Source organism: Aspergillus pseudotamarii, assembly GCF_009193445.1.
Source record: "Aspergillus pseudotamarii strain CBS 117625 unplaced genomic scaffold BDV38scaffold_27, whole genome shotgun sequence".
Classification (NCBI taxonomy): domain Eukaryota; kingdom Fungi; phylum Ascomycota; class Eurotiomycetes; order Eurotiales; family Aspergillaceae; genus Aspergillus; species Aspergillus pseudotamarii.
The window spans coordinates 20,430-41,606 of NW_022475041.1; the positions used below are offsets into that span (position 1 = coordinate 20,430).

General features: G+C 47.4%; 9 protein-coding genes across 9 annotated transcripts; 5 read left to right on the plus strand and 4 right to left on the minus strand.

Annotated features, from left to right (window-relative positions):
* Positions 1-240: 240 nt before the first annotated feature.
* Positions 241-1,644, minus strand: BDV38DRAFT_86796 (terpene synthase family protein). Its single transcript, XM_032064067.1, has 3 exons — positions 1,481-1,644; positions 1,077-1,422; positions 241-1,000 (listed from the first exon to the last, which is right to left on the minus strand). The coding sequence occupies exons 1-3, from the start codon at positions 1,604-1,606 to the stop codon at positions 342-344; spliced, it is 1,131 nt and encodes a 376-aa protein (XP_031913447.1). The 5' UTR covers positions 1,607-1,644; the 3' UTR covers positions 241-341.
* A 1,061-nt stretch (positions 1,645-2,705) lies between these two features.
* On the plus strand, positions 2,706-5,498 carry BDV38DRAFT_292832 (cytochrome P450). The gene is made up of 7 exons (XM_032062100.1): positions 2,706-3,320; positions 3,372-3,554; positions 3,623-3,957; positions 4,018-4,139; positions 4,230-4,513; positions 4,589-4,690; positions 4,746-5,498. Exons 1-7 carry the CDS (start codon positions 2,918-2,920, stop codon positions 4,946-4,948), a joined length of 1,632 nt encoding a protein of 543 aa, XP_031913448.1. The 5' UTR covers positions 2,706-2,917; the 3' UTR covers positions 4,949-5,498.
* BDV38DRAFT_282934 (P-loop containing nucleoside triphosphate hydrolase protein) lies at positions 5,355-6,527 on the plus strand (the record flags this gene model as incomplete). The annotated part of the gene is made up of 1 exon (XM_032059918.1): positions 5,355-6,527. The coding sequence occupies one exon, from the start codon at positions 5,355-5,357 to the stop codon at positions 6,525-6,527; it is 1,173 nt and encodes a 390-aa protein (XP_031913449.1).
* A 191-nt stretch (positions 6,528-6,718) lies between these two features.
* On the minus strand, positions 6,719-7,773 carry BDV38DRAFT_292841 (SDR family oxidoreductase; the record flags this gene model as incomplete). Its single annotated transcript, XM_032062101.1, has 3 exons — positions 7,222-7,773; positions 6,823-7,172; positions 6,719-6,763 (listed from the first exon to the last, which is right to left on the minus strand). The coding sequence occupies exons 1-3, from the start codon at positions 7,670-7,672 to the stop codon at positions 6,719-6,721; spliced, it is 846 nt and encodes a 281-aa protein (XP_031913450.1). The 5' UTR covers positions 7,673-7,773.
* A 346-nt stretch (positions 7,774-8,119) lies between these two features.
* BDV38DRAFT_246726 (O-methyltransferase) lies at positions 8,120-9,894 on the minus strand. The gene is made up of 6 exons (XM_032054582.1): positions 9,483-9,894; positions 9,303-9,432; positions 9,117-9,240; positions 9,037-9,058; positions 8,549-8,981; positions 8,120-8,494 (listed from the first exon to the last, which is right to left on the minus strand). The coding sequence occupies exons 1-6, from the start codon at positions 9,636-9,638 to the stop codon at positions 8,175-8,177; spliced, it is 1,185 nt and encodes a 394-aa protein (XP_031913451.1). The 5' UTR covers positions 9,639-9,894; the 3' UTR covers positions 8,120-8,174.
* A 2,752-nt stretch (positions 9,895-12,646) lies between these two features.
* BDV38DRAFT_246731 (putative MFS transporter) lies at positions 12,647-14,382 on the plus strand. Its single transcript, XM_032054583.1, has 2 exons — positions 12,647-13,039; positions 13,094-14,382. The coding sequence occupies exons 1-2, from the start codon at positions 12,735-12,737 to the stop codon at positions 13,800-13,802; spliced, it is 1,014 nt and encodes a 337-aa protein (XP_031913452.1). The 5' UTR covers positions 12,647-12,734; the 3' UTR covers positions 13,803-14,382.
* A 24-nt stretch (positions 14,383-14,406) lies between these two features.
* On the plus strand, positions 14,407-15,887 carry BDV38DRAFT_292845 (glutaminyl-peptide cyclotransferase family protein). The gene has a single exon (XM_032062102.1). It carries the CDS (start codon positions 14,670-14,672, stop codon positions 15,753-15,755), a length of 1,086 nt encoding a protein of 361 aa, XP_031913453.1. The 5' UTR covers positions 14,407-14,669; the 3' UTR covers positions 15,756-15,887.
* BDV38DRAFT_271256 (uncharacterized protein) lies at positions 15,783-16,843 on the minus strand (the record flags this gene model as incomplete). Its single annotated transcript, XM_032057279.1, has 2 exons — positions 15,783-15,815; positions 16,295-16,843. The coding sequence occupies 2 exons, from the start codon at positions 16,841-16,843 to the stop codon at positions 15,783-15,785; spliced, it is 582 nt and encodes a 193-aa protein (XP_031913454.1).
* Positions 16,844-19,636: 2,793 nt separating this feature from the next.
* On the plus strand, positions 19,637-20,699 carry BDV38DRAFT_282939 (lipase family protein; the record flags this gene model as incomplete). Its single annotated transcript, XM_032059919.1, has 4 exons — positions 19,637-19,715; positions 19,780-19,945; positions 20,000-20,336; positions 20,394-20,699. The coding sequence occupies 4 exons, from the start codon at positions 19,637-19,639 to the stop codon at positions 20,697-20,699; spliced, it is 888 nt and encodes a 295-aa protein (XP_031913455.1).
* Between the last annotated feature and the right edge of the window lie 478 nt (positions 20,700-21,177).

Here is a 21,177-nt window from a genome sequence, read left to right on the forward strand (position 1 = left end):
AAGTTAGGACGTCAACACGAACCACCACTTATACTCGCCAATGCTCTCGGAGACGGACAATCCCGGTCCACGGGCCATGCCGATGCCGCACCTTATCAGTGATAAGCATAAGTTTTATCGGATTTAATCTTATCGTGGATTGTGCTATCGTTATCATTGCCGAGGTTGGATGAAAGGAAGGATTTCATTTGTTCCATAATGGAGTAATGGATAAGTGATAGTCAAATAATATTCGAATTTTATGTATTTCGCGAAAAGTGGTTCAAGACTACCCGTAAGATTGTTCCGTCTAACAGAAAAGAATACCAAATATCACTGTTGTTTATCTAGACCGTTTCTATTTACATCGTGTTTAACTCTGCGGCAGTTAACGTATATCGCTTCGCGGATGTGCACCACTTCAGATGCGTCTCTGTAAACAGCAGTTGTATATCTGCAAAGCGAGACTCCAGAGTATCCTCAAGTTTCCCAATAGCCCTCTGATGAATCTTTGCACGTTTCTCTAACACATGCTCTATCAGTTGGTTATGCAAAGCAGAGATATTGTTTGTGGCAATTTGAAGAGCTGCATCCTTCTCTGCAGATGCGATTTTGTTGGCAAGGTGTGCTGCATTAACAATAACAGCATTCATTTGCTGCTCGGTTCGGATATCCTTCTCCAGCCCAATTAGATCATTTTGGAGACCAATAATAGCGAAAATATCCCTCTCCATGCCTATTATATCTGTCGACCACTGGTGGTCAGTTGTTTCGAGTATGCTTTTGATCAGTGTAAAAAAGGGCTTAATCCCAATCGTACGCCCACGTATGCTCATATATGTCTCCAGGTTGTATGGCAAATAACCCTGGTTGAATCTTATTTCATCAAGCAGCCCCTCAAGTGTAATACAAACACTATCGAAGAAATGTCGAGCTACTTCCAGAGATAAGTATGTTGAGCAATGTCGCTTGAATGCAATGAAATACTCAACAACCGCATGCTGGGGAGAGGTAAGGGAGCCTAATATATTTACTGTCAGCATCTTCCCAAGCCACAGCATTGTAATGCCTCCACCAATGGTAGTCGAGTCGCTTACATTCTTCTTGTAGAGCCTGTAATGAACGGTATAAAACAGCACTCGCCTCATTGGGCATCATATCTTCGATCAAGTCATCAATGGAACATAACGTTCCCAGCCAAGCAGCCATGCAAACCCGGATATTGGTGGCCCGTATGTCGGGGAAGAACAAAGCGATCGTTCTAACTTCGCTGATACATTGTTGTAGAATTGATGCCTCGTCTCTGTTGTTCTCAGACGGTGTAGAATACCTAAATCCCAGATGTGAATAAAGGACATCTTGGATACCGGTGTTCTTCACGGAGGGTTGCCCTGCTTGGTTTTGGATTGGTATCTCGGTTACTCCGAAGTTTGGAATATATAACTGGATCTGCATATTAGCACTGCCGGCTATTGGTACATGGGTAGACTCTGTTGCTTACGTGTAGCGAGAAGCCATAGTTCTTAAGCGGGATGTTATTTGTTCGCATTGAAGGGATTGCCTCCTTTCTTGTGTATTCGCAGAGGTGTTGCCCTAGCAGTTCTGTAGTTTCAGACGAGGAGCCCATATTTGCTGGATTCTTTGAAAGTACATATGGCGTGTGAGGTTCATGACAACCTTGTATCAAATAAATTTCAGTCCAGCAGCCTTATATATTTCTCTACAAAATTAAATTATCATGGCAGCACCGGCAAGACTTACATAACCACCATAAGAGCCACATGTGAGTAAAAAGATCAATGAACAACGACGGCGAAAAGCATCTAGTGGCGTACGACCAAGCAGACATCCGTCACGATCGCCAACCAAATCACTCGGCTGTACATAACATGCACACGCGTATAACATATTGGCGGTGGTAGGTAGGCTTCAGCTACATCTTGCCTTTGGGCCTACAGGATCGGATTGGACCCACAAGCCCTACCTATTTAATATAAACTGAGGTATTAGTTCCTTTGGCTCTCATTTGTCTCCACTTTCAGTCCTGAGACCATTTCCGTCGTCTCTCATTGGTCCTTGCGCTAGTCGTGAGCACACAATGCCACAGGCTGCTGAATTACGAACAAAATTTTGGTTCGGAGTGAAAGACACGGGTGGTGACTTTACTGTTACGAAGGCCTTGGAGCATAGAGACTTGGTGCACGTGATGACGAAGTGGCCTTGCTCCAATTCGACGCCTTTTGTGCCTTTCTGCAACACTCGTGAAGAAGGTCGGAATTCCTCGGGCACGGCCGTCTCTACTTTCCTGCAACTAATTCCAGGGCTATGGAAGGGCTAGGGAAGACAGCTCCTAGATCGAGCTTGCCACTTAAGTTACGCTAGCCATGTCTAAGATGTCTATTGGTACAGGCAAGACGTTAGGGCCACATTAGCAACCAAGTACTGGGCACCAAGATCAGAGGTGGGACCGAAGGGGCGAGATATCCATGCCATTACGATCCCTGTATGTGATGTGAAAGGTGAGGGGTCTCAGTGCGTTTCTCTAATTGGTATGGTGACCCACTGTTGATATGCAGTCCTCATAGCTCTTGGCAGCTTCAGGCTATTGCTTTACGGGCTAGATTGCCACTAGGCACACAGAACCCAGCTGCAGAATTGCGGCTGAGGGACTTAACCAGGTGATTTGAAAATCATCCTCTAGTGCAGAGCATTGTGGGAAAATAACCGAGCATCCCCGCCGTCAGCCGCACCGTTACGTGAAGCGTATAGATGTTCTAGGCCAAAACACGATGCATGCATAACATTGACGGAGCCACCCAACTTTCAGGGCCAAGGCTGCCACACCCATATATTCTTAAGCAGCTTTAGAGAATTTGTCATAAGGCAGCCTAACGCTCTCTGAAGACCCAGCGGTGCGGGTTGGTAAACAGTCAAAAAGATGTCCACACAGGGCTCGCTGCCGTTAATCGCGACACTTAGCGGTGTTTCGCTCCATACCTTCTTATACAGACTTGGGGAATGGGATACAACTTCCATGCTGCTTGTGCAGATTCATACCTTGATCTTTGTGGGTGGTAATCTGGCACTTCACTTTAGCCTACTGAGATGGAATGGACTCGAACTATCACCCGCGGCTTTCTCGAGTCTCTGTGGCTACCATCTCTTAGGCGTCTACTGTAGCATGCTCGTTTATCGATTATTCTTCCACAGACTCCGCAGGTTCCCTGGTCCATTCTTTGGCCGGCTGACAAACTTCTATGCCACAACATTATCTATAAATCTACAAAAGCCCATAGAAGTTCAAAAGCTTCACCGCAAGTATGGCGACTATATCCGACTAGGTGAGTACCTGATTACAGCAATATCACCCCATCTAATGCTTTTGATCTCAGGACCTTGCGAACTATCCATTGCGGATCCACAGGCAGTAAAAGCGATATATGGTAGCCAGTCTCCAGTGACCAAAGGCCCCTGGTACACGTTATTAGAACCACGCGTGCCTCTCTTCATGGAGAGAGACAAGCAAAAGCATGCACGCCGGCGAAAGGTTTGGGACCAGGGGTTTAACACTAAAGGTACCAAATGGACCCTTATCGAAATTCCCATGAAGCCATCGGTCTAACATCATTGGCTATCGCACTAGCACTCCACGATTACGAGCCTAGAGTCTCAAAACACGTCGAGCATCTTCTCCGAGTGATTCAGAGCAATTTGGGGAAGCCGATAAATATCACCCAGTGGTTCAACTATTTTTCCTTCGACGTCATGACCGATCTTGCCTTCGGCAAAACTTCTAACATGCTGGTCGATGGGAAAGAATCCTACATTCTACAGACCATTCGCACAGACATGTCCAGGGTTGCGTATTTCAGCCACTTGGCTTGGCTTTTTCCTTTTACAAAACGAGTGCCGTTCTTGAATAGCAATTTCCTCCGCTTTTGGAAATGGATAGCTGACCAGATCTCCGAGAGAGCCAAGGTAAGCCCCCATCAATGACAGACTCCATATGCTACTGATGTGCTGACTGCCGTACAACAGTGCGAGCCCGAGCGACCCGACGTCTTTTCTTGGATCCTTAATGCTTATCGCCAGGGACCACAGTCGTACCAAGACACCCTCGATCTACACGGAGATGCTCATCTTATCGTCGTGGCTGGAAGGTATGTAACAAGACCCCCAACCATATCATCAAAAGACATCTGGCCAAGCTTAAAGCTTCATCAACCAGTGACATGACTAAACGATATTAGTGACACGGTAGCTTCATCGCTCAGCAACGTGTTCTGCCACCTTGCTTGTAACCCATCAATCATGAGAGAGCTTCAATCTTGTCTAGACGCACTCCCCGATCTAGAGTCTGACCGACTGGGCCAGATCAGCTTGCTTGATGCTATCCTCAACGAGACATGGCGGCTTCAGTCTCCTAACCCGTCTGGATTTCAACGTGTCACGCCATCGGAAGGCCTGGAGATTGGCGATAAGTTCATACCTGGGAATATTATTGTACAGGTCCCGACATATACTGTGTATCGAGGTAAGTCATGAAGAATAAGGATGTCTCGATAACGATACAGCCGATCAGTATTGATTCGTTTTACCCTGGTCATAGACAGCCGTGCATTCGAGCGCCCGGATGAATTCATTCCCGAACGATGGACGAGTCATCCGGAGCTTGTGAAGGATCGTTCTGCCTTTATTCCGTTCAGCTCAGGTAAGTATCTCGACTCCTCCCATTTTACTCACTTCCCCTCTTACCGTTTGAGAAGGACCCTACGCATGTGTCGGGAAACGACTCGCCTTGATGGAACTGCGATGTGTCGTCGCCATGATACTCCATGATTACGATATTGCCTTAGCACCAGGGCAGTCGGCCAAGGCCTTCTGGGAGGGCCAGCTGGATACTTTTACGCTGGTGGCACCTTCGTTGCAGCTGATATTCACGAAGAGGAATCAGGATTGCATCAGCTAGAGTTAGCTCTGGTATACTGCATGAATATGCCCTCGTCTAGAATGTGTAGTGTAATTGCGGGCAATAGGGACAATCCTGATGGCCTTTGATACAGTAATAAGCACATGGGAAGCCTCCTGGACCGAGTTGGGCTGGTTAGCAGAGGCGAGGTATTTCATTCCAACAATGGCACGGCTGATTTTGATCCAACAAACATAGAAGAGAATCTCGCAACGCTAAACTGCTTGTAGGCTAGTTGATAGACACTTGGTGGGGGATCGACAATGTCCACAGACAACAAATAAGGAGGCGGGACTCGACAGAGCTGCCCTGCATATGAACTCTGCTGTGGACACCCTCCCACCTCCCTTTTAATCATTAGCTAAGCCCATGACCGCTATAAAGTCTCTAATCAAATACTAGTGACATGTTTTCGCTTACCAAGCCCCATATCAATGTTGGTACGATTGGTTATGCTGATCATGGCAAGACAACCCTGACGGCTGCCATCACCGCCAAGTTCGGCTCGACCCCCGTAGCTAACGACCATACTGACAACAGTCTTGAGACGAAGGTCCATGGTATGGCCATGTCAATCGCCCACGTCCAGTACGAGTCTGAGGCTCGCCAATATAGGCACGTTAACTGGCCGAACCAAGCCGATTACATCAAATACATGCTCAGCGACGCAGAGCAGATGGATGGCATGATCCTGGTCGTGTCAGCTGCGGACGGCCTGATGCCGCAGACACGCGAGCAGATTGTGTTAGCACGGCAGGCGGGTGTGTCGTACATTGTTGTATTCCTGAACAAGTGTGACATGGTGGACGACGAGGATCAGCTCGAGCTGGTGGAACTAGAAGTCCGTGACCTGCTGAGTAGTTACGGTTTCCGGGGAGACAACCTACCGATCATCAGGGGCTCGGCGCAACAGGCGCTGGAAGGGAGCTTGGAGGGGAGCGAGCTGGGCGAGCACGCCATCACCCGCCTGGTAGAGGCGTTGGACGCGTACATCCCGGTTCCCGTGCCTGCGGTAGATCTCCCGTTCTTGATGCCGGTGGAGGATGTGTTCTCAATTGCAGATCGCGGTACAGTAGTCACAGGCAGAGTGCAGCGCGGCATGATACGGATCGGCGACGAAATTGACATCGTGGGCTTCGGCGCAGTGATCCGGACGACGTGCATAGGCGTGGAGATGTTCCGCAAGTCACTGGAGTACAGCCAGGCAGGGGAAAATGTGGGTATCTTGCTACGTGGTGTCAAGCGTCAGGATGTCGAGCGCGGTCATGTGCTGGCCATGCCGGGCCAGATCAGGATGTACACGACCTTTACGGCGCTTGTGTACCTGCTGAGGAGGGAAGAGGGCGGCCGTCACACGCCGATCTTCAACGACTACCAGGCGCAATTCTTCATCCGCACGACGGAGGTGACAGGTTCGATCAAGGTGTCGGAAGGCATGGACATGGTGATGCCAGGTGATACCTCGTCGATCACAATTAAGCTGATCACGCCGATCGCCATCATAGAAGGCCTGCGTTTTGCCATCTATGAGGGTGGGAGGACAATCGGTAGTGGTGTTGTTACCGCCATCCTCGAGTAGATGTCTCTATCTATGAATGTGCAGGTAATGCGTACCAGGTCTTAATTGGACATAATCTTTCAATTGTCAGCACATAGCTCGAGTTTCATATCTGGACTGTTGTGTTACTATAAACGCCCAACTTTCTGTATTTACAAAAGAAAAACAGACCAAAACACACATTCCACAAAATATGACATTCGCACGTCTCCTCAGCTCAGTTTATCTAGACCAGAACCAGGGAATGTCAAGCGATCCTAAACATCCAGATGTGAGCATAATGGACCCGCATTTGGAAACAAGGGCAACCACCTACCATAAGCCAAGTCGGAAGAATGGTGTACATTATCCGTGCAATGGTTGCCATTGTTCCTCTCCAAATCACTCCAGTCGCTCCACCGAGCACATCATCCACAACCCTTTTGGCGAACTCGGCCGGGTCCATAGATCCTTGGACAAACTTTCCATTTGCAACGGCTGCCATCTCTTTCGAGGCTGCTTTATACATAGAGTTGGGAGGGAGGGGAACTTCCTCTACAGGCCTGAAGATATTGGTTTGGACTGTCCCCGCGGTTACAGTGACGACTTTAACGCCAAAGGGAGCCAATTCCAGACGAAGAGTATGGCTGTAAGCGTCTACGGCGGCCTTGGAGGCATTATAGAAAGCTAACCGTCGTCAACAAGGTTCAAGAATGCGGATAAAGTGGAAACGAACCTAGCCAGGGGGAACGGAAGAAGGCAGCAAGCGATGCGACATTGACGATTGTTCCTTTGGTTGCGATAATCAGGGGCGAGAAGGCTTGCGTGACAGCAACCATGCCCCACAAATTGACATCGAACAATTTCTTGGCATCTTCAATGTTCGTATCCAAAGCTGGCATGATGAGGCTTTGACCTGAGTTGTTGATCAGATAGTTCAGCTTGCCGCCTGTTTTGGCGGTCACGGCCTCGACGGTGCATTCAATGCTCTTCGAGTCGGTCACGTCGAGCTCCAGGAGAGTAACGTTGGGCAGTTTCTCCAGGTGTGCCATCTTGGACATCGAGCGTGCTGTCGCGAAAACGTGCAATCCGCGTTCGTGGAATGTTTCGGCCAATGTCGAACCAATTCCACCTGCACTACATCCGGTAATGAGAACCGATTGAAGAAAGTTTGTTTCAGACGTCATGTTGGTGGTTTTAATGGGAATCACACTCGAGTTCGGGGAATTCAAGAGATAAACCAGGAGGCAAGGTGAGATTAACACGACCTAACAAGCGCTAAGATAAGTTGTCATATATCGATCCCGTGACTAGATTAAGACCCACATCAGATCATCCCCCTTGAGCATATACACTCTATAAATATCATATACTAGGAGGTCCAACCAGAGAATATAGGTTGGGAAACTGCGCTGACGCGGGTAACCTTTTGTCACTCCACCAGCTTAGTATCGATCCAGATAATAGTAGGTAGATTGAAGAAGAAGCACCAATCGCATGCTTGAACTATAATTGTCGGTGTGACAGGTTCGATAGAAACCGGGTGTAGTTTATTTCATTAGTATGTTATATATTTTAATAGTAGGAACATGGGAAGAGATATACAGTACTTTGCAAGAGGTTAACTCGTCTAATTATATTATACACGCATTCGCCGTGTCAAGCGTTCATAACGAAACAATACACCAATTACTTCTGCTGTACTCGAGTTTCCAAGACGGACTCATTACCTCTGGGGGAGTGCCAGATTTTCACTAGTTCAAGGCCAACAGTACCGAAGAGGGTCTTCCACTGGGAGACTGTACGTTCCAACCCAGCAGTGTGGAGCCACATGAGAATGTCCATTTCGGCAGCCCTAAGATCTGCCCCAGTGTCAGGCAGGACGTAATCATCGATCAATAATGTCGAATACTCGGGGTCCATGGCTTCGACAATTCGCGATAAGATTTGGGTGCTCTTCGCATCAGACCAGTTGTGCAGCACATCGCGGAGAAAGTATACACGAGCTCCTATGAACCAGGCTTCAGCTACACGGTCGCTATATCAGTGGCCATTTCACATACCTTTCACCGGTTGCGGAGTAAAGAAGTCGTATTCCATCGGCTCAATGCCCTCGGGCAATTTCTCAATTCGTTGAAGGGTCAAGGGCAGGTCCTGAAGCACTAGACGACCGGGAATATCTGGACATTTCTCCTTGAATCGAATCAGCTCTTGGCCGGGCCCTCCCCCGACATCAACCATCAAGGTGGCGTTAGGGTCCTGGCTGGCATTGGCAAACTTCTCTGCAACGGGATATATTTCGAACCACTGGGGCAAATTGGCTACTCGTCGTGAAGCCATGTAGTCATCGAATGCTTGCTTCTGCTCCGGGTTCTTCTCTAATAGTCCGAAGATAACATCGGTGCCATGGGCATACTTGAATAAAGTGGTTGCCCCAGGCTCATCGGCAAATTGTTGAATGCCTGGGCCTCGCATATAGTCGACAAGCCTACCACCCTACCACGATTTAGTAAATCGATCCATGTCAACCAGACCTTCAGCCCATCCATACCATTCCAAAGTCCAAATCAAAACTGTGTATGGTGAGTCTCATGTTCAGCGGTAAATTTCTGGAGTCCTAGGATCACATACTGATGCTTCTCGGCAGCTATGGATCCAGGCAAAATCTTGAAATGTGTTTTTTCGTTGGCGGCATAGGTCTCATTATCCACCTCATCACAAAGGCCAATGGCTGTCAGGACACGCATGACACGTACTGAATCGTTATGCATTTAATAAATACTCTCACAGAAAACCACCCCTAGCATCTGGCCTTACCTATCAGCAATAGATTCTCTCCAGTTCTGTTTGCAATCTCAGACGCTGTGATAGGCCCGCCATTTCTGGCTGCAATAAGATGAAGAAATTGTTTCTCGATGGCGACACGTATCGAGATATTCTGCATAATCTGTAGAAGATGAGCGGGTTATGTGGCAATTTGCGTTGCGCAACACATACCTGGAAATTAAATCGCGAGGTCGTCTCTACGGGTGTTTCTACCGTTAGCTGCAACTGGCGAATTGCTCTCAAAAGTTCTCCATGTGCATTTGCGTCGCCTGCTGCCTCAGCTGCAACAAGCCTCTGGACTTCTGCGAGCTCCCTGGACACTGCCATTCTGAGGTTTTATCGTGTGATTCGAGGTCTCAAACAAAGAATTGGGAAGGAGGCGAGGTACGGCATGGAAACGAGAAGTAAAGTTGAATTGCAGTGCGGAATTATAGGTCAAAGTTATATTACCCGGTAGCCTTCTATACGTCCCAGCTTAACTCCTTTTCCCACCGAGTGCCATGACGCTATGATGATTAAACGAGGTAAACCCAGCCAATCCATCTTTCGCTCTGCCTCGAAGGGTTCCGAGTTCCGGTTCCACCTTAACTGGCGAGGGCTCCGGTCTAAAATAAAGCGAAAGCCAATTCCTTAGTTCGGGGACACCGTATCATTTATTTATATTAAGTAGACGCGGGATGGGCGAGGTTCCATTGCGAAATGAGACTACTGCAGGGTGGTGGATAAACGGCACGAGCAATTCATATATCGTGAGTGGGGCTGGAATATCAGACCCTTGTTCCAATGCTACCATCCATAAAATAGCCCACTGGATTCCCTGAAACGTGCTGAGATCTTCGCTGTGTGACTCAATCTGCCCAGTATTCTATTAATTATTCTCTTTTTATCATGCATATCCCTGCACAGCGGGAAGGAAAGTACATCTGGAAACCTTGAAATATCCTATTCATGGAGTCGAGGCAGTCATTTTGCTACACCGCGCCCCTCAATTGCAATAATATCAAGAGATTGTTTTGTATCTATCATGGATGGAGTGAGACTTAATAGCTGTAAAGAATATATAGATTTCATGCAATGTATAGTTCTATAATATTGTAGAACTTAAAAGAGGGTGCGATTCAAAAATCCCTGAATTTAGGTTCTGCCACTCCCATGAATGGGCTTTGCAGATCTCTTATAGTTATTTTGGGCTCAGCTGATTTTAACAGTGAATACTAGCATCTCTCCGACTCCACGCTTGTATGCCTCGTCACTATAATCTGTCTTCCTGACTGTTCCTGCCCAAGGGTATACTCCTCATTTTCTCCACGGTGCAGATCTGAATCCGTTTTCACATAGGTAGAAACATGCGTCACATAAGTACTATGCGACCGGTCATCGAGTTGCATCCACGATTCACGATTGTTGCGGCCATTACTCAGGTAATCGGAGGGATTGGTACGGCTTCGAGAATGACCATATCTGGCGGCATTTTTAATATCCTGCGTGAAGCGCACGAAGAACGGACGAAGAACTGGGATCGATCCAAAGATAATAATGAACCACATTTCAGTGAGCACCCATGTGTTAAGTTTGTAGATTCCGTACGTCAGGTCATCGTGAGTAATGGAGGCAATTGCGACTGTTTTGTTGATGCCGGCGATACCTGCTCTGCATACTCATTAGTATGAACAAGGCCATTGTAGAGTGTTGAGATCATCTCATACACGAGTCCTCCACTCATAATCAAACACAATCCAACCTTGGTACGGAGCTTCATTTGTTGCAGTCGGCCGATGATGTGCACCGGATAAAAGGCAAGAAAGAGATCAGCCGCCGCTCCAATGCCTAAATAATAATTAATTAGTTTGAATTGTGTGAACAATTTCTCTCTTATGTACATACTGCCTTGCAAAAACCCAACCTGAGAGCATATGACGACTCGATCACACATTCCCACGACCGCCGGATTCCATAGCTTTTCTGTCGGATCGCATTGCTTCAGGATCAGAGCGACCTCGATCACGTTAATGATGCCTTGTACCGCGCCAACCGTATAGAGCACTATCCGTCCAATGTTACTGGTGCGGCCCTGAAGGGATAAGAGGAATGCGATGACAGCGATCCGCGATATAGCGAGGCAGAGGATGGCTACGATCTGTGCCATCCAACTCCACAGATTCGTTTGCACGATATTGTGCGCCGACAACAAACTTTGGTGATCTCCAAGGCCATGCCATACACTCACAGTCATGAAGCTTTGCGCACACAAAGCAAAGACCTTGATACGATCAGCATCCGTTCGGCGCGAGTATCCATGGGACCATACCAGTGCAATGACAACCCAAATAAAATCCCATCGTAGACCAAAAATACCGAATGCCGGCTGACCAGGCGGACAGAGAGAGGCAGTCTTCGCTCGCAATGCGAGTAAGATAAATGCCAGACCCGCCTCGGCCCAGGTGACTCCGAGCACCAGTGACCCTTTTCCTCCATGCCCTGGACCCGGTGGCTCTGCCATTGAAGATGCAGCAAGGCCTTTGACCCCACGACAGGAAGAACTACATGGATTGATGTACCATGCGCCACCTTTAAGCAGAGGCTCTTTGTTCCCTAGGGTATAATTTTCCCTAACAGACTCGGTACAGCTCTAATCCTTTCCTTAGATCATAGTGTGTGATGTGTCTTCCCGAACAAGGGTCAGGACATGGTTGTTTCCGCGTCGATCTCGACCGGAGACATCAAGACTAAACCCCTAGTAAGTACTACGTCCACTCCCAAATAAATGAATACGACGTCGTTTTCTCCACCCAACTTTGGCCAATTTACTAGGGCCAGCCGCTGGTTGCTTAGTTCGGCTAGGGTTGAGCGCGGACCCATGCTTAGCACCTGCATTGGTGCGCCATCCCTGTCCAATATAATATGCGACGATTATTAACACTACATGTGAAAACAACGAGAGAAAAACAAAAGAGACCGGGATGAAGGAGGATGGCTACTCCGTACTGCCCATCCAACCCCCTGTTTGTTACGTCCTCCGCCGGCGAAAAGTCTTAGTTGCATGGCCGTTGTGCCAAGCGTAGAGGCCACGTCTGGCACCTTTAGTTTCTATCCCTGTCTAGCGGTTGCCGTAGTACGACTTGACTATTTAAATTGAAACTCACCGACACTGACTTGTGTTACTCTCAAATTGGCATGGTTTTCCTAATGTTGCAAATATTAGACTGGGCTGCCTTGGATTGGGTTACTTCGGCCCGGGGATATCCTATTCAGTGTATCGTTAGGCGAAACCTAGCTGCCCTTGCAAATTAAAAGTCTTTTTGCATTTCCTAACATTTCTATTAAGAACAAACTTTCGTGGATCGATTTCCTCCTGTCACTCTCTTCGTTCCTTGATTTCCGTCCCTATCCTGGGTGGTTTAATACCTTGTTTGTAGTAACACCATGCCACACCAGAATTCGGCCGAGAAGCCGCCACCTCATGTCCAAGATACTGAAATTGATGAGGAATTGGAAGCTCTCGAAGGATATGTTGTTGATCCTAGTCAATATCCCGATAATGCAGCGCGCCTGAAAACTAGCCCAGACGGTCGCTTCGTTCTGATTCCGCAACCTCTCGATACACCCAATGATCCGTTGAATTGGCCATCTCGGAAGAAATGGTTTGCTGTGGCAATAGTGGCTTATATTGCGCTTTTAGCTGATTACACTGGAGGGACTGCTATTATTACTGTTATTCCACAGTCCATGTAATCCACCCACTCACTACTTATGGAGAATGTACAGCTGATACGATAGTCCAGCCAGTGGGAGCTAGCTCAAGCTACGGTGCAGAGAGCAGTGGTCGGTAATCTCTTTACCATAGGCGCGTGTGGTCTCTTCGTGGTGCCTTTGGCGCATTATTTTGGGCGCTTGCCCGTCACCCTTTTCTTCCAATGCGTTATGGTTGGCACCTGTGCATGGTCGGCCGCAGCCACCAGCTTTCCCTCGTATTTAGCCGCGCGCATCATCAACGGCTTCTTCTGTAGTGTTGGTCAAGGAGGTGCCCTAATGTGGATCAAGGACCTCTTCTTCTTCCACGAGCACCCCAAGGTAATCAATTATGTGGAGTTCTCCATTATCATGAGCCCGTACCTTGGCCCTTTGATCACCTCATTCATCGTGTCCGGGGTCAGTTGGCGCTGGGCATTCTGGCTGTGCACAATCATGTCTGGAGTGGGCCTTATACTGATCCTCTTCTTGGATGAATCATTGTTTGATCGCAAGCACCCGCCGTCGTCCCGAGGGTCCTATATCAGTCGTCTCACTGGCGCGCATCAAGCAAAGTACTGGGAACATAAAAGCCTCGTTCAGTGTTTTGCACTGCCTCTTATAGCCATAACTAAGATACCGGTGCTCACTATCCTTGTATACTATTTCCTCAATTTCGCCTGGGTCATCGGCGTTAATACGACGATCGGGATTTGGTTGACCAATATATACGGCTTCTCGACGAGAGGCATAGGTAACTAACGTCCCACATACTCCCGACTGCTTTATAATAAACTGACTCCACCCAGGATATTTCTACTTCTTCGGCATTATCGGCGTCCTGCTTGGCTGGTTCGCCGGACACTTCCTTCACGATGCTGTTGGACAGTACTACATCAAACGCCACCGCGGACGACTAGACCCCGAAGCTCGGTTAATTATCACGTACCCTGCCACCATCATTTGCTGCGTTAGTTTGATTATCTTGGGTCTAGCATTTCAATATCACTGGCACTACATGGTCATCGCAGTGTTCGCGGCTACTCAATGTATCGGTGTCATGATTGTCACGACGGCTATCAATGCCTATCTCCTTGATTCCTATCCAGAGGGTTCGGGCGTCGTGGGTGCGTGGGTAACGGCCAGTCGCAACTGGGCGGGCTTCATGGCTACTTATATTCAGATTGACTGGGTGACACGGATTGGACCTGCCAAGGCATTAGGGATACAGGCGGCTATCACCTTCGTGTCGGTGTTTTTCATGGTGTTCTTGCAGGTATACGGTAAACGACTGAGGCAGTGGCAGGGACGGATGGTATTTAGTAGGCAAGGAAAGCAATAGTCAGTTGGTATCAATAGAAAAAGCCTTGAATTTGCCTTTATTCAATACAGAGATACATTTCCCAAGTGTCAGGTTCCATGAGAACTTCAATTGGCTAAAAGCAATGCTTAACGCACCACTGGAAGAGCAGTCATTGCTACCACACTTCACTTAAATAGCCGGATATTATTCATTCATTACCTGACTCGTTCCGTGCTGGTCATCTGGTTCTGACGAAGGAAAACTAAGATACCAGTCCAGTCTCAGAAACCACGGTCTAGACTTATAGCGACAAATTACCATCCACGATGCATTCCAAACCACCGAAATCTAGCATCCTCATACAAACAGCTCTCTCTCTAATACTTATCGTCACTCAGACACTCACATACCAGCCCATATCCAACAACACTCTCACTCACCTCCCTCGACCAAACACAGACTTCAACATATACAACGGCACACTCCTCTCCCCTATCCTTCGAACCCGCGTCCCAGGAAGCCCAGGCTCGGACGCAACCAGATCCCATTTCACCAACTTCTTCTCCAGAACACTCCCACACTGGCAAGTCGAATTCCAAAGCTCCACAGCCAAATCCACTACCAAGGAAATACCCATCATCAACTTCATCGCCACTCGTGATCCGCCCAGCATTCCTTTGGGTAACTTCAGCAGATTAACCCTGGTAGCCCATTACGACAGCAAAAACTCCCCGGAGGGGCTCATCGGAGCAATTGACAGTGCAGCTCCCTGCGCTATAATCATGCACAGCGTGAGAAGTATCGATGCAGCGTTGAGTCGGAAATGGGCCACATCACCTACGCTACAGAAGGCAGAGGGTATACAAGTTATCTTCACAGATGGAGAGGAAGCGTTTGATCCTGACTGGCCGGAGATGTTATTTGGGGCGCGATCATTAGCTGCCGAGTGGGAAAATACACAGTATCCGCCGTCTTCTACATATTCGAGTCGGATCATGGCCATCTCGTTATTTGTCTTGTTGGATCTTCTTGGGTCGAGGGAGCCGAAGATTGCGTCATATTTCAATACGACACATGGCGTGTATCGGCGGGCTGCTGTGCTTGAGAAGCGGTTAAGAGGGCTGAATCAGTTCAAGTCGCGTGGCACCGGGCCTTGGTTAATTGATGCTGATAGAGACAAGGTTGGGATGAACAGGTTTCCTATCTATGATGACCAGGTGCCGTTCGTGGAACGGGGTGTGGATGTGCTGCATTTGATTGATGTGAATCCTGATACTGGGGACTTTCCGAAGGTGTGGCATACCTTGGATGATACTGGGGAGAATTTGGATCTCGATGTTGTAGAGGACTGTAGTGTTTTGCTTATTGCTTTTATTGTTGAGTGGTTGGAGTTGGATGGCTTTATGGTATGAAGCTGAAGATTACTGGATATTCTCTTGCTACTGAAGGTAGCAGTAAGGATGAGAAACAGTCTAAAGAACTGTCAATATTATTCATATCCTATTGAATCTTTTTGAAATTGTAACAATATTTTCTTTTTGCAGCCATCACATCTGGGTCAGAATTACTCAGTGTTCCAGTAGTAGTGTTAACGAAAGACAAAAAGATCCTAAAGTGCGTATCCCATTCCCCCAAGTCTTAAACAATGAATATTGTCACTCTGGCTTGTCGAGATAGGTAGATAGTATGTCTAGTAAGACTCCCATCCGTTAATCTTCCAGAATCATGAAACAAAAGGACAATTTTGGAGCCTGCCTCTTAATATCCGTATACAGAATCCACCGAGCTATGCAAGTTACAACTTAAGCCATCGTTCGTCAAACCGTCGTAGCCGAACGCGCGAACGGACAGTACAAAGTGACGACCTCGATTAGCGGGTTTCACTAAGTCACAGTCACTCAGGTCTCACAAGGTGTTCATTTAGCAATATGAACACTGGGTAGAAACAAACCTTTGTTTTGGCTTTCCTCAATTCCTTCAAAAGCTTCTCATAACGCTCATACTGGCTCCCAGGGACATCCTTAATATGCACCACCCTATGTTTCCGAGTCCAGCCCTGCGCACTAGGGCCCAGCCTGGCAGCACCGTGCACTGCCCCTTCCGACATGGGATCGATATAATGGCTGACTTCTACATTCGCAGGGCTGACGAAAAGCGGATGATGGCCTTTGCCGTCGAGTAAGGACTCTTCCTCATCGGCGAGATATTCGCTTTCGGGTGTGGTCTTGGACGGATCATAGGAGCACTTGTGGTGGCCAACTTCATCGTCAGTACCTGATTTACAAGTTTCATTTCGTTCGGGGTTCAGTATTTGACGTTCGAAATCGATAGCTTCCTCTTTGTTTTCCTTCGCTTGGAGGTTGATCACTGTTTGCATCGTCCGCAGTGAAGCTGGAAGAACCGGCTGGGTCATAGGATGATACTGAGGAAGCAGTGAACGCCCGGCTCTGAGAGCTGTCTGGCAACTGTGTCGTCTGGCGAACATTGTGTCCCTCTGCATGCAGACTATTATACTAGTTTTCTCGGGTTTCGATGCACTGGCGGATAGCAAGCGTTACAGGCTGCTAGGTATATGCATTGCAACAAGGTGAGCCTCGACCCTCCGAGGAGGACCATCCATATATGGGAAATTAAACTCGGTGGAATCCATGACGAGTATGAGTGTCATTACCCTTTGAGGTCGCCAACCAAAGCACATAAAATCTGATGCCTCAGGCGACAGTCGCTTACATGACGTCATTTCTCGTGTCTAGATCATGAATGAATGATCAGTAAGCCTGTCACTTGGGATTCGATCCATGGGTTGCACTGAACTCTCGCAAGCAATGGAATTGTTCTGACAGACATTGTACCTTTGAATCTCAAACGTTAGCTGCGTAATCAGGTGTTTTTGATTGGCAACATCCCCTTTCCGTTTTGGGAAGCCTGCCCTAACTGGCCTCACTGGATGCAGGGAAGGATAACCTCGATAAGAGACGCTACTATGGCTCAACTGCTATCTACCCTCCTCTTAATTCCTGCAACAATCCCTTCCTAGCAATTTTTTCTTTCTCCATATTTCATGATATGTATCCCAACCGAGCAATGCCTTGTGGAATTGCTACCCAATCATTCCTAGTTTCATTTAGAACGGTGTCCAAATAGTACCTCTATTGGCTTTCCTTTTCTTATCAACAATTCTATCTTGTCAATTGCCAGTTAAATGTTGTCCATTCATTGCTGCCTACCCACGTTACACCAACCAAGGCTGTTACACTGCAGTGATCTCCAAAATGGGGTCTACAGTACAGGTATTCGGAACAACAACCAATAGCCCTTTCTAGTCCCAATCCGCCACAGTACATTTTCTATTAAGCTTAAGTACCTATTGAAAAGGATCCTACAACTCGCACCGCTAGTGGTCACAACCGATGGGATGGTCAGCGGCTAAATTTCCGACATCCCAATTGAGTTTGTCAGCATGTTCTTCCCCAGTACTTCTGGAAAAGCGATAATCATTGAGTAGAGGAGCACACTCTCTTATCACTGAATGATTCACGCAGTCAGGCTATTCAATTTTTTGCGGCTATCACTCATTGCGTTCTCGGAGTGTGGGAAATGCCACTCTTGCTAGAGATTAAGCCAGGATGAATACCAGATATCCCAAATCCAAGTAGGAAGGGCCCAGGTTTGTAGTACCCGTATGCTACTAATCCGCACAGAGAAGAGCGGTAGGGTAATTTGATGGATTTCCATTATAGGATGCGATTGTACTCATGGACAAGTATCCGTAATGATTTTGAGGAGCGCAAAAATAATCTGAGATATTTCGATTAGGTAAATCTATTTACATCAAAGCTGGTATCCATACGTTCTCTACTCTAGAGAGAAGGGCCTTCCTATCTCAAGGAATAAGACAGTAATAAATCCAGTGAAAGGTTTGCTTGCAAAATTCAAGGCCATGTTCACTACCCTAGGGAACTAGCTTACGGTCAATCTAGAAGGAAGGGCCTAAGGAAAGAGTTGAGTCGGCGCTTCAAGAAAACTAGGGATTTATCAGCGAACGCTGTTTTTGATATTTTCCAAGCGGGGGTGCTATCGAGTTAGCATCTATTATGAAATCACTCTACTGTAGATAGGAACATTTCCCGAACGTCCTAGCGGAGACTCGGTGTTTAATCCATAAATGTTACAATAAAAAATGATCCTTGAACTTCCATTGGCAGACTCGTCCTTACAAACGCGGTGGCTGATATTCTCCTCCAGTTATTGACCGAGTCGTCACTGCCAGCTGACTTGGCACATGGCCAAGCTAAGTCTTGTGAGGGGTGAAGCCCTACCAGGCGGGGTAAGAAGGTGTCAGGCAAAAGATGAGAGTTTTGGACCTTTCTCCGTTAGTTTCATTAGACACTACTCATATATTCAGAAAGATGAGTACATTACACTTGTCATTTTATCTGAATATGTTTTACTACTGTGAAATATATTTATAGATCTAGGTAAAATACGTCATGTAAGCATTTCAGAAAGGGGCATGATATCAAATTTTTATATACAATTTTAGTAAGCCTCGACGTACTCCATAGGCGTTTCATAAAGTCAATCGCTTATAACGAGATTTTACAACAATGGGCTAACAGCAGGTACCTGTCAGCTGCACTCAACTCGCAATCCAATAGTTCAATCAGTAGTCCGGAAGATCGTCTGAAATTGATCCTAAAGGGGAAATGTCGCTGAACGATTTTTATGAGAGGATTTCCCGTGATCGGCGATCCGACGGAGTTTCTTCCAGAACAGCCCTAATCGGCATATCCCATGACCTACGCTTTTCTAGAGTCAACTCTGATGATACTATGCGAGATGAGCAGGCATACTATCGTCAGAGTAATGTATTAGTTAAACTTGATTAGAATACACTCTGCATATGCCTCAGCAAGCGACCCTCAGGCACACCTATCACACGGCTGAGCCACAAACACGTTGGGGTCCCTTATCAGTGATAGGGCATAATGGGAACCATCCGACGCACTAGTTATGCACCCTGTTATTGCTGACGAAGCGCTATACTGGAAAGGCACTAGTTGGTCTTGTGCGAGAAGAATCAGCCAGCCATACAGCCCTTGAATACCTTCGCGTGCTCGGATATGATGCCTGTCCGGATAAGGGCCAAGGGGCGGGGTTCCATTAGATTATTATCCCTCTGGTAGGGATAGTTAGAAAAACGGCTGAAAGAGGGGCCATAACAGGAGTATAAAATAGGCTGGCTTCGCAAGGGATATTCGCGAAATGCATCTCGTCTTGCACGGCATTCAAAATGTTTAGTCTCGGGCGATTCGGGACCGTTGCCGGTCTATTTTTGCTGGCTCAAGCAGCCCCGGCTCCACTGCGCAGAGGTATGTTTGTCTCTTCGTCAACTTTAAACATGAAGACTCGTTTGAGCCAGACTAACGGATTCAGATGTCAGCTCTTCCCTTTTGAATAACCTGGACCTCTTTGCACAGTACAGTGCCGCCGCATACTGTACTGAAAACCTGAACTCTACCGGCACTAAATTAACATGCTCTGCTGGGAATTGTCCTTTGGTAGAATCGGCATCTACCAACACCTTGGATGAATTTAACGAGTAAGTCACCCCAAATATGCACTTCCAGTTCATAGGTAATAGCTGACAACTTAGATCGTCATCCTACGGCAACCCCGCCGGGTACCTTGCGGCCGATGAGACTAACAAACTGCTAGTTTTGTCTTTCCGGGGGAGCTCTGACTTGGCCAACTGGGTAGCCAACCTCAACTTTGCCCTCGAGGATGCCAGCGATCTGTGTTCCGGATGTGAAGTGCACAGCGGTTTCTGGAAGGCATGGAGCGAAATCGCCGACACCATCACTTCCAAGGTGGAATCCGCCTTGTCGGATCATTCCGATTATTCCTTGGTCTTGACCGGACATAGTTACGGTGCTGCGTTAGCAGCCCTCGCAGCGACTGCTCTGCGGAATGCCGGACATAGTGTTGAGCTAGTATGTATATCTCTATTCTGTGAAAGTGACGGTATGCAGATGTGCTGACCAAATTAGTACAACTACGGACAACCTCGACTTGGAAACGAGGCATTGGCAACATATATCACGGACCAAAACAAGGGTGGTAGCTATCGTGTCACGCACACTAATGATATTGTGCCTAAGCTCCCACCCACGTTACTCGGTTATCATCACTTCAGCCCGGAGTACTATATCAGCAGTGCCGACGAGGCAACGGTGACCACTACTGATGTGACTGAAGTTACGGGAATCGATGCAACGGGTGGTAACGATGGAACCGACGGAACTAGCATCGATGCTCATCGGTGGTACTTCATTTACATTAGCGAATGCTCGTAGTAAGAATTCCCGTATATATGCTTCTACCTTTGGACAGGATACTTCTGTGAGCCTTCAAAGGTTACCTCCTGGACATGGAGGGTTACTTTGGAAATAAATAATGCATACTCTCATCTATACATAACCAAAATTGCATGCATCTTCTCGCATCAGTGACGAGACACTACTAGTGTTGTTCCTTTACGCACCATCAAATCGCCTAAGGTATGTTATCAACTAGAATGATATGATTTCTAAATAGCACAGCGATGCAATAGCACCAGTGGATATGTCGAGCATTACATATCAACCCTTGACCATATACGAAGCCAATAAGGTCTCCTATCCCCTTGACTCACCAGCTCCCGTAAACTCTGGAGACGTTTGCTCTAGCCACTCAACATCACTACCGGTCTATCATTGACGCAATGACCAGCTCACACATTGACTCGTGAAAGGAAAAACGATCCGCCCCGAGGTAGCAGGAATCTATTGGCGA